General features: G+C 36.0%; 1 protein-coding gene across 4 annotated transcripts in view; it reads right to left on the bottom strand.

Moving 5' to 3' along the window:
• The window catches only part of KIF11 (kinesin family member 11), a 58,720-nt gene that overhangs the window by 2,446 nt on the left and 44,069 nt on the right, over nucleotides 1-12,205 (bottom strand). For all 4 annotated transcript variants that reach the window (XM_057506078.1, XM_057506076.1, XM_057506079.1 and 1 more), the window contains 4 exons: nucleotides 5,285-5,564; nucleotides 3,097-3,319; nucleotides 1,002-1,153; nucleotides 186-302 (listed from right to left, as the gene is read on the bottom strand). In XM_057506078.1, coding sequence (XP_057362061.1) covers nucleotides 186-302; nucleotides 1,002-1,153; nucleotides 3,097-3,319; nucleotides 5,285-5,564 — 772 coding nt within the window. The remainder of the gene's footprint in view (nucleotides 1-185; nucleotides 303-1,001; nucleotides 1,154-3,096; nucleotides 3,320-5,284; nucleotides 5,565-12,205) is intronic.

Below are 12,205 nucleotides of genomic sequence, written 5' to 3'. Positions count from 1 at the left end.
AACCCCTAGTCAATTATCATATTTGTGTAAATTGTTTAAATCAGAAAAGTTAACAAGCCATCCACAAGGAATTACTGGGAATATTTTGCTCTTCCACCCACCAAGAGGAATGCCTTTATGTTAAATAGCAAATGACTGACTTATATCAGATGTGGAAGGGTATCTGATAGGATATACCCAGGTACCTGGAAAAAAGGAACTCCACCACCTGATGAACAATCCATTCCAGCATCTACAGATGGCTTTTGACTTAGCAGCTCCTCATTAGTGTGCTCCAGAACTTCCTTTTCTTCATCCAAGTCCTAAAATAAGAAGCTGGGTGAGTAAATCCAAAGGCTTAAAAATCTTCACACAAGTTTTCTTCTTTGAAAAATAACACAATGCCCATTACAGAAAAAGTCAAACCTCAACAAAATTAGTGGAAAGTAAAAAAAAATTAGTAGAAAGCCTACAAAATAATGAAATAATCCCTAATGTTTTCATATAATAAATACCTATAATAAAAATGTTAAAAATGGCAATCTCAGAATAATGGTATTGCAGTTTATTTTTTATATTCTTTCTCTCTTACTTTCTCATTTCCCAACTTTTCAATAACTACTATAGTTAATTGTGGAGCTTGTCTAAGTTCTAATTCCAATTTCAACCTTGTAATTTGGTAAAAGATAATTCTTAGATTCCTCAACTGTAAAATGGGAAGAGTATTAGCATCCACCTTACAGGGTTGAGGGAATTAACTGAGTAAATATAAATTTATTTTTATAAAGTGCATAGAACAGTGTCTAGACATAAGCAAAACATAAATATTGGCTATTTTATTATCTATTATTCAAATAAAAAACAATGGCCAGATTAAAAGAAGTAGGCTTAAGGATATACAACTATCATTAATGAAAGACAGAGAAAGATTAAAGAGCAAAGAATAAAATTTTTCACATGAAGTTGATGACATGAGAAGTTTCTGAAAGTTCTAAAATTATGATGCTTTTAATTTTAACTACCTGGTTGATCTCTTCTTTGTTGTTTTTTGAACAATTTAGCATCATTAACAGCTCAGGCTGTTTCCTTTTCAACTGATCAAGGAGCTGTTCACGTGGTTCAGTTCTCACCAGTGTTGATGGGTATAAATAATTCTTCCTCTGTGGTGTCATACCTTTAATGGGCATTATATAAGTGGAAAAAATTGAAGTGTGGGATAAGAATAAAATTTCTTTTTTAAATGCTAGACCTTATACTGCCCAATGAGTCTTTGTCTTCCAAAAGTATAACCACTGCCACACAAGAACCAGTTTTATTACCTGTTAAGCATTTACTGCTTATAACTAATATTTCCTAATGACAACTGCTCTTACGTAGACTCAAATATTTTAAAGATTCAACCTACCCCAAACATGAAATTTTTCATCTTAGGATGTACAAAAGATATAATATAAGCTCTAAAAGGAATCAGGGTGCTCTGAGAAATGGCAGCATTACTGAAATTAGAGCACAGTTTTCCCAACAGAATCATTTTGATAGGGATAATCATTTCAGCATAAACTTGGTGGCAGCTAAGTATTAACTAGTTACATTTCTTTATATCATTGACCCTTGAACAGCGTGGATTTGAACTGAGTAGGTCTGCTTTTATGTGATTTTCTCAATAAATGTATTAGAAAAGTTTTAGGAGATTTAAGACAATTTGAAGAAACATTTTCTTCTTTCTAGCTTACTGTAAGAATATAGTACATAATACATATAAAATGTTAATTGACTTTATGTTATCAGTAAGGCTTCTGGTCAATAGAAAGCTATTAATAATTAAGATCTGGGGGAGTCAAAAATTATACACCTATTTTCAACTGTGGGGGATCAGCACCCCAAGCCCCATATTTTTCAAGAGTCAACTGTAATGAACTCATGTGCTAATCATTTACAATGCACTTGCCTTTTTGCTTAACACTTATAGTTCTAATTTCATTGAGGAGTGGACAATAAATATTACAGGACTCTTGAGGGGAAAATTAACATTTTTTAGTACCATCTTCTTTTGTAATAGCTTAAAAAACCTTTTAAGTATAGTTTACATACTATAAAATTCAGTAATTTTTCAGTAAAATTATAGGGCATGCAACAAATATCACAATCTGATGAATAACTTAATTACACACGAATATATGTACATATATTATATATATATAACATACACAATCTAATGAATAACTTAATTAACACTCATCAAGTGTTAAATATCTTGTTATACCTTCTTCCCCTTCTTCCAAGAAGGCTTCCCTGAATCAATAGTTTACAACTGATCTTTTTGCCATCTCTGACCTCCCAGCATGGTGACTCCTAAATGCCAATGTAACAGTCCATGGCAAAATGAGAGGTACACATAAGAAAATGCACAATGTGGGGAACTCTGCATTAAACTAGACTTATTTAATTGCATCCCTCCACTATTTTTGGTATTAAAATGTCCTTTTATAAACAGTGCCAGATTGATGGTTAGCTGGGTTTTTGTTTGCTTTTAAAATATCCTCTCTTAACAAAGCTAGTTTCCTGAATGTGTATAAAATTTTATACTGAATTGTAATGGCCAAATTTCTAGAAGTGTATGTCACCTATATCATGACATCTAATGCTTAATTAAAGCTATTTTAACATTCCAATTTTTCCATACGAGTTGATTACAGTGAGATGGTAAATCCCTATCAGGCAATGGCAGAACCTAGTTTTTCTGAACACCTAGCACTGTAAAAGGCTGAACTTTAAAAATCTTACAAACTCATAAATACAGAGAAAAACCTGGTAGTTGCCAGAGGGAAGAGTAGTATAGGGATGGGAACAAAAGGTAAAAGGTATAAAGACGTACAAACCTCCAATTATAAAATAAATCACAGAAATTAAAAGTACAGCATAGGAAATACAGTCAATAATACTGCATTAATTCTGTATTTTGAAAGATATAATTACACTTATTGTGGTAAACATGTTGTAAGGTATATAATTGTTGAATCGCTATGCTGTATACCCTAAACTAATATGTCAACTATACGTCAATAAGAGAGTTAAAAAAAAATTGTTTTAGCAGTTCACTTTCCCTTTTAGTAGTACCTGTTGGGACATCCAGTTTCAGATCCTGTTGCAGAAAGCAATTAAGCTTTGTCAAACCAATTTTTATGGTTTCATTAAGTTCTAGACTTTGTGCCATTAATTTTTCTTCATCAGCGCTTATCTGACCAAGAAAACTGTTATGCTGGTTCTCATGAGCTGCTTTATGTCCACTTAATTTTTCAGTAATTTCTGAACTTGAAGCCTCACAACCTTGGTTTACAACCTGTAAAGGAGCCAAATGAGCTTTTGTTATTAAAATCAGAGTGGTCACTACTTTATTCAATATATCATTTCCCCCTACCTTGAAATTTTTCTTAATAAAAGTTTTTTTTTAAGCATACAAAAGTAGAGAGACTAGTATAAATAAACCCCTTTTATTCACTACCCAGTCTTACCATTTATCAACCCATGGGGTACTGATCAAACAAGGTTGATCACTTATTCCTTCTCCCCACAAGATTATTTTGAAGCAAATCTTGTATTATTTCATCCATTATTTCAGCATACATCTCTAGGAGTTAAGAGCCTAAGACCACTCTCACATCTAGAAAATTTAACATTGATTTATTTTTGGTTTATATCCAATGTCTAGTCAGTGTTCAAATTTCAGTATTTGTGTCAAATGTTTTTCACAATTGGTTTGTTTGAATCAGAACTTACCATTAGATTTGGCTGATAATCTCTGAAGTAGGTAACTATACAATTTATCATCTAAACTGGGATACTTTCAAGAGTAAAGGGCCATTCTCAATAATAATTACCCTAATGCAACAGATGTAGACTATCTCAGGGAAATGAGGAATCAACACCCTCTAGTCTTAACTCTCTTTTGACATAGGTTACCCTGTCTCATACTTTTCTCCTTGAAAATAAATTTTGTTGTTGAAGAAACCAGACCTCTGCTCTATTGAATATCTCAAATTCTGGATTTGGTCAATTGCATTGTATGCTACATTTCCATGTTTGTCTGTCCTTTGTATTTTCTAAAACTAGCTAGGTTCAAAGGCTTGATCTAGATCAGGTTTAACTTTTTGGCAAGAACATTTCATAGGTGGCACTGAAAGCGCATAATGCCTGGTGTGTCTCTCATGGTAAGATTTATCAGTGGGTTTGGGTATAGTCACCCTATTAATAATAATGTTCTCCATAAGCTTTTGATCAAATCATGTAAGCAATTATTAATGTCCACATGGGTTATTTCATTAGGGATTGCAAAATAGTAATATTCTATTATTTCTTCTTCATCCTATTAGCTGGGACTCTTCTGTGAAACACTTTTCTTCATCTATTACACCCTGCTAAACCAAGTATAATTCTTTTGGGAAAGGCAGATGGATGCTCGTCTCCCTTTATTTATTAGTTTTCAGACTAATGCATTGTTTCTCTACCATAATCCAAAGGAGACCAATGAAATTTTTATGAATTCATGAGTTTTAATGTATTTGATGCATTTTAATCTATTGCAACAATTATTCTTTCTCACACTATACCATCTTTACACAAGGGAGTGTCATCAGGTTGGCTCCTGGGTCTTTTTGACACAACCCTACTAATCTAAAATAGCTTCCTTACTTTCTGGTGTGACAAGATCTCTAGGCTCATCTAATACATTTCCTGCTCCAAACCTGAAATCAGCTTTTTCTCCATTAGCCCTGGTTCCTTTTAGTGAAAACAGCTTATATAGCTTAAAATACTTACATTCTTTTATCAAATTCCTGAGAATATTAGTAAAATCCTTATTGCATGGAAAGAAAAACCAAGCCACAAAGGGCTCATGCAAGTGTTAAGTTCAAACCCACACACCTATCAAGTATCCTTTGAGCAACCAGAACAATATCCTAAATACTTAAAGCAGTAACAGGTTTGAATGTACCTAGAGAAAAGTAAAAATTGGAAGGTATTATATATCAAAAGACAGGGTGCCCTTAACTGAAGGAACTATATAAGTCAAAAACCAAGAATAGATGCAGAACACATCAGACAAATATTAAATAATTTCAAAGATGGGAAAGATATACACCTGAAACAAGATCAAGTATAATCAGACCAACTATTATACTGAAAATTTTAAGTCGTTCATTATATTTTAAAATACCATTTATTTTGAAACCAATTCTTAGCAGAGAATATTTAATTTTCTGACTATCACTCTTCTCTCCAAAGTATGTTCCAGTTACAAAGTTATTACCTCCAATAAATTCTGAAGTTCCTCTTCCCTTTTATTTAAGCAAGATACCCACTGTTCAGAAAAACAAAGTGTGCTTGCTTTCAGTGCCTCACATCTCTGTTCAGTCTCTTGAGATACTATTTCAAGGTTGCTATTGAGTTTATCACAGTGTTTCACAGACTCTTCAACCAATTTTGAACCTTCTTGGTTAAAATATCTGAGTTCCTGTGACAAGCCATCAGAATCAGCACAAAACTTTTTACTATGAGAAGTAGTTTTGCTGATTATATCCTTGGATTTCCTATAGGAAAAGAGAGAAACATTGTTAAAATGGAAGACTGAGACTCAAAGGATATATAACTTGCCTGAGATCACACAGCTCAAAAATAGTATATCTGAGCCCAGGCAGTCTGGTTCCAAAGCCCATGTTCTTAATTAATCTCTGACGTTGAGAATGGATGCTTTGGCCATTATCTTTTCACAACAGACTGACATTACATCTGCTATTAAATGACCTTTGAAAATGTCTCTTTTCTCATAAAATCTCTCCTAGCCCTCCTGTAGATATGATGCTTATTTTGTACCTCTTAGAATATTAACTACACACTTTTTAAAATGAAATCTGTCTACATGTTTTATTCCTTCTACTACACTATGTTCTTTAGGTGCATTTACTATAGCCTCTACCCAGTCTAGTCCCTAAACCATTCACAGTCATTTCTGTTCCTAAGCAGTTTTTCCTTACCTATAACATAGAATGAATCATAAAAATTATAAATGTAATAAAGCAAAAAGTGAACTATAAAGTTTTCTAGTAATTAAAAGGAAATTATATTGGGGTGTGACAAACTATACATATAGCCCACGTAATACACTATAATAAAACCCTGATGTAAAACCAATGCCAGCTACAACATACATTTAAAATTCACTGATGGCTTCTTTCTCTCACTAAGTCTCCCTATATCAAAGTCATCCCACAGGACCACAGAGTTAAACTTTGGCGAATGAAAGTTACCCCCTATCACCACTAGATGGTGCTACATGTGAGTAAACCAAGCAAAGAAGCAAATGTGTTGAAAGTAGTTCAACTACAGATTAAGTGGAAATAATTAAAAAAGGAAAAGAAATGGTAAATGATTAATACAACAAATCTACCCAATGACAACACAGTAGGAAGATGAAATTTATTCCTAAGTGATTACAATCCATGACAATAAATGCCAAAGGCAGGGCCTCAAACTTCAGTATATATAATCCTCACCTAAATTCCTGGGCCCTAAATTTTGGCTGATTTTTTTACATGGTCCTTGGGACCACACTTTGAGAAAAATGGTATAGACAATAAATGTCAGGAAGATAGGAAACACGATCTGCACAGGTCTTCAAGAAAATATATCATAGTTCCCTTCCCATTTTAATCCTACTCTACTATTCCCTTTAAAGCTTTGCAAAAAGCCAGAAGTCCTTAAAAGTCTACACACCAGAAATAAACAGTGAGGAAACACTACCTAGATTCAGAGATAGTAGGAAGACTTCAGAATGGAATGTGATATAATGAACAGGACCAGCAACAGGATTGAAAGACAGATGACAGGAGTTATTAGGTAGTAGGATAGGTGCTAGCTAGCATTCTAGAGCAGCGCTGTTCACTAGAAATACAATGTGAGCCACATATGCAATTTAATCATGTTTAGTAGCCATCTTAAAAATGAAAATAGTTAAAAAAATCACAGTAACAATGGAGTGACTCGGTATACATAGCATATGTAAAGTAAAATCTATGAAAATAATGCATAAGAGATAGAAAGAATTGGGAACATACGATTATAATGTGCTTTCACTATACATAAAACAGCAAATTATTTGAAGGTAGATTAAAAATTTGAAATATATATTATTAATCCTAGAAAAACTCATTTAAAAAGGTAGTTTTAAAAGTATAAATGATAAGTCAATGGAAGAGAAAATGAAAACAAAAATGCTATTTAAATTAGGAAAGGAAACAAAGAACAAATGATGTAACAAACAGAAAACAGCAAAATGGTAGATTTTAATCCAGCTATATCAAAAAGGTCTAAACACACCAGTTAAAAGTCATACATACAGGATCCAAGATGATGGCGTGAGTAGAGCAGCGGAAATCTCCTCCCAAAACCACATATATTTTTGAAAATACAACAAATACAACTCTTCCTAAAAGAGAGACCAGAAGACACAGGACAACAGCCAGACTACACCCACCAATGCGAGAACCCAGCGTCTCGTGAAGGGGGTAAGATACAAGCCGCAGCCCAGCAGGACCCGAGCACTCCTCACCCCAGCTCCCGGTGGGAGGAGAGGAGTCGGAGCAGGGAGGGAGAGGGAGCCCAGGACTGCTAAATAGCCAGCCCTAGCCATCCGCACCAGAGCGCAGACACAGTGTGTGTGTGGGGTGCTGGAAACTAGGGAAACAGGACAGTAAGACCTGTGAGCGGGTCGCCACAGCCGGCACCCCTGGGAAAAAGAAAAGCGAGTGCTTTTTGAAAGTCTTAAAGGGACCAGGGACCCCACGGCTGGACGGAAGCGTCCTGGGACACTTAGCCCAGTGGCTGGGAATCGCAGAGAACTCTGGGCACCCTAACCCCCTGGACAGCAGGGCAGCTCGGAGGCCCCTCACGGAGATAAACAGCCTCCCAGCCATTTCCCCTCAGATGCGGTTCAGCCATATCAGAGCAGCAGCCCAAGGCAGGCCACGCCCACAGCAACTGTGGAGCAAAACTCCATAGCAGCCGGACAAGAATCAGAAGCCCCATCTGTGCGCAGCTGCCCAGCACAGGCTGCCAGAGGTCACTGTTCTCCCAGGAGAGGAAGGCCACAAACCAACAAGAAGGGACGTTCTCCCAGCCATCACTTGCGCTAGCTCCGCAAACTATCTCTACAGCCATGAAAAGGCAAAACAATTTGATACAGACCAAAATCACAACCCCTGAGAAGGACATAGACCTACCCAGACTTCCTAAAAAAGAATTCAAAATAAAAATTATAAACATGCTGACGGAGCTGCAGAGAAATATACAAGAGCTAAGGGATGAATGACATCCGGAGGGAGATTACAGAAGTGAAACAATCTCTGGAGGGATTTATAAGCAGAATGGATAAGATGCAAGAGGCCATTGATGGAATAGAAACCAGAGAACAGGAATGCATAGAACCTGACGCAGAGAGAGATAAAAGGATCTCAACAAATGAAACAATACTAAGAGAACTGTGTGACCAATCCAAAAGGAACAATATCCGCATTATAGGGGTACCAGAAGAAGAGAGAGAAAAAGGGATAGAAAGTGTCTTTGAAGAAATAATTGCTGAGAACTTCCGCAAACTGAGGGAGGAAATAGTTGCTCAGACTACAGAAGCATACAGAACTCCCGAGAAACGGGACCCAAAGAGGACAACACCAAGACACATAATAATTAAACTGGCAAAGATCAAGGACAAGGACAGAATATTAAAGGCAGCCAGAGACAGAAAAAAGGTCACCTACAAAGGAAAACCCATCAGGCTATAGTCAGACTTCTCAACAGAAACCTTACAGGCCAGAAGAGAATGGCATGATATATTTAATGCAATGAAACAGAAGGGCCTTGAACCAAGGATACTGTATCTAGCACGATTATCATTTAAATATGAAGGAGGGATTAAACAATTCCCAAACAAATAAAAGTTGAGGGAATTTGCCTCCCACAAACCTCCTCTACAGTTATTTTAGAGGGACTGCTCTAGATGGGAGCACCCCTAAAAAGAGTACAGAGAAAAACACCCAACATACGGAGAATGAAGGAGGAGGAATAAGAAGGGAGAGAAAGAATCATAAGACTGTGTTTATAATAGTTCAATAAGTGGGTTAAGTTAGACAGTAAGGTAGCAAAGAAGCTAACCTTGAACCTTTGATAACCACGAATCTAAAACCTGCAATGGCAATAAGTACATATCTTTCAATGATCACACTAAATGTAAATGTACTGAATGCACCAATCAAAACACACAGAGTAATAGAATGGATAAAAAAGCAAGACCCATCTATATGCTGCTTACAAGAGACTCATCTCAAACCCAAAGACATGAACAGATTAAAATTCAAGGGATAGAAAAAGATATTTCATGCAAACAACAGGGAGAAAAAAGCAGGCGTTGCAATACTAGTATCAGACAAAATAGACTTCAAAACAAAGAAAGTAACAAGAGATAAAGAAGGACATTACATAATGATAAAGGCCTCAGTCCAACAAGAGGATATAACCATTATAAACATATATACACCCAATACAGGAGCACCAACATATGTGAAACAAATACTAACAGAGTTAAAGGAGGAAACAGAATGCAATGCATTCATTTTGGGAGACTTTAACACACCACTCACTCAAAAGGACAGATCCACCAGACAGAAAATAAGTAAGGACACGGAGGCACTGAACAACACACTAGAATAGATGGACCTAATAGACATCTATAGAACTCTACATCCAAAAGCAGCAGTATACACATTCTTCTCAAGTGCACATGGAACATTCTCCAGAATAGACCACATACTAGGCCACAAAAAGAGCCTCAGTAAATTCCAAAAGATTGAAATCCTACCAACCAACTTTTCAGATCACAAAGGTATAAAACTAGAAATAAATTGTACAAAGAAAGCAAAAAGGCTCACAAACACATGGAGGTTTAACAACATGCTCCTAAATAATCAATGGATCAACAATCAAATTAAAATGGAGATCCAGCAATATATGGAAACAAATGACAACAACAACACAAAGCCCCAACTTCTGTGGGACGCTGCGAAAGCAGTCTTAAGAGGAAAGTATATAGCAATCCAGGCATATTTAAAGAAGGAAGAATAATCCCAAATGAATAGTCTAATGTCACAATTTTCGAAATTGGAAAAAGAAGAACAAATGAAGCCTAAGGTCAGCAGAAGGAGGGACATAATAAAGATCAGAGAAGAAATAAATAAAATTGAGAAGAATAAAACAATAGAAAAAAATCAATGAAACCAAGAGCTGGTTCTTCGAGAAAATAAACAAAATAGATAAGCCTCTAGCCAGACTTATTAAGAGAAAAAGAGAGTCAACACACATCAACAGAATCAGAAACGAGAAAGAAAAAATCAGGAAGGACCCCACAGAAATACAAAGAATTATTACAGAATACTATCAAAAACCTATATGCTTACAAGCTGGAAAACCTAGGAGAAATGGACAATTTCCTAGAAAAATACAACCTTCCAAGACTGACCCAGAAATAAACAAAATCTAAACAGACCAATTAACAGCAATGAAATTGAAGCAGTTATCAAAAAACTACCTAAGAACAAAACACCCCAGGTCAGATGGATTCACCTCGGAATTTTATCATACAGAGAAGACATAATACCCATTCTCCTTAAAATTTTCCAAAAAATAGAAGAGGAGGGAATACTCCCAAACTCATTCTATGAAGCCAACATCACCCTAATACCAAAATCAGGCAAAGACCCCACCAAAAAAGAAAATTACAGACCAACATCCCTGATGAACGTAGATGCAAAAATACTCAATAAAATAGTAGCAAACCGAATTCAAAAACACATCAAAAGGATCATACACCATGACCAAGTGGAATTCATCCCAGGGATGCAAGGATGGTACAACATCTGAAAATCCATCAACATCATCTACCACATCAACAAAAAGAAGAACAAAAACCACATGACCGTCTCCATAGACGCTGAAAAAGCATTTGACAAAATTCAACATCCATTCATGATAAAAAGTCTCAACGAAATGGGTGTGGAGGGCAAGTACCTCAACATAATAAAGGCCATAAATGATAAACCCACAGCTAACATCATACTGAACAGCAAGAGGCTGAAAGCTTTTCCTCTGTAACTGGGGACAAGACAGGGATGCCCACTCTCCCCACTTTTTTTCAACATAGTACTGGAGGTCCTAGCCCCAGCAATTAGAAATACAAGGAATCCAGATTGGTAAAGAAGAAGTCAAACTGTCACTATTTGCAGATGACATGAGACTGTACATAAAAAACACTAAAGAATCCACTCCAAAACTACTAGAACTAATATCGGAATTCAGCAAAGTTGCAGGATACAAAATTAACATACAGAAATCTGTGGCTTTCCTATACACTAACAATGAACTAATAGAAAAAGAAATCACGAAAACAATTCCATTCACAATTGCATCAAAAAGAATAAAATACCTAGGAATAAACCTAACCAAGGAAGTGCAAGTCCTATACCCTGAAAACTACAAGACACTCTTAAGATAAATTAAAGAGGACACTAACAAATGGAAACTCATCCCATGCTCTTGTCTAGGAAGAATTAATATATCAAAATGGCCATCCTGCCCAAAGCAATATACAGATTCAATGCAATCCCTATCAAATTACCAACAGCATTCTTCAATGAACTGAAACAAAGAGTTCAAAAATTCGTATGGAACCACCAAAGACCCCGAATAGCCAAAGCAATCCTGAGAAGGAAGAATAAAGTGGGGGGGATCTCGCTCCCCAAGTTCAAGCTCTACTACAAAGCCACAGTAATCAAGACAATTTGGTACTGGCACAAGAACAGAGCCACAGACCAGTGGAACAGAATAGAGACTCCAAACATTAACCCAAACATATATGGTCAATTAATATATGATAGAGGAGCCATGGACATACAAAGGGGAAATGACAATCTCTTCAACAGATGGTGCTGGCAAAACTGGACAGCTACATGTAAGAGAATGAAACTAGATCACTGTCTAACCCCATACACAAAAGTAAATTCGAAATGGATCAAAGACCTGAATGTAAGTCATGAAACCATAAAACTCTTAGAAAAAAACATAGGCAAAAATCTCATGGACATAAACATGAGTGACTTCTTCATGAAAATATATCCCTTGGCAAGGG

The sequence above is a fragment of the Manis pentadactyla genome, chromosome 8, assembly GCF_030020395.1.
Source record: "Manis pentadactyla isolate mManPen7 chromosome 8, mManPen7.hap1, whole genome shotgun sequence".
NCBI classification, from domain to species: Eukaryota; Metazoa; Chordata; class Mammalia; order Pholidota; family Manidae; genus Manis; species Manis pentadactyla.
The sequence above is the reverse complement of the archived record's forward strand: the minus strand, read 5'-3'. Positions and strand labels throughout refer to the sequence as shown.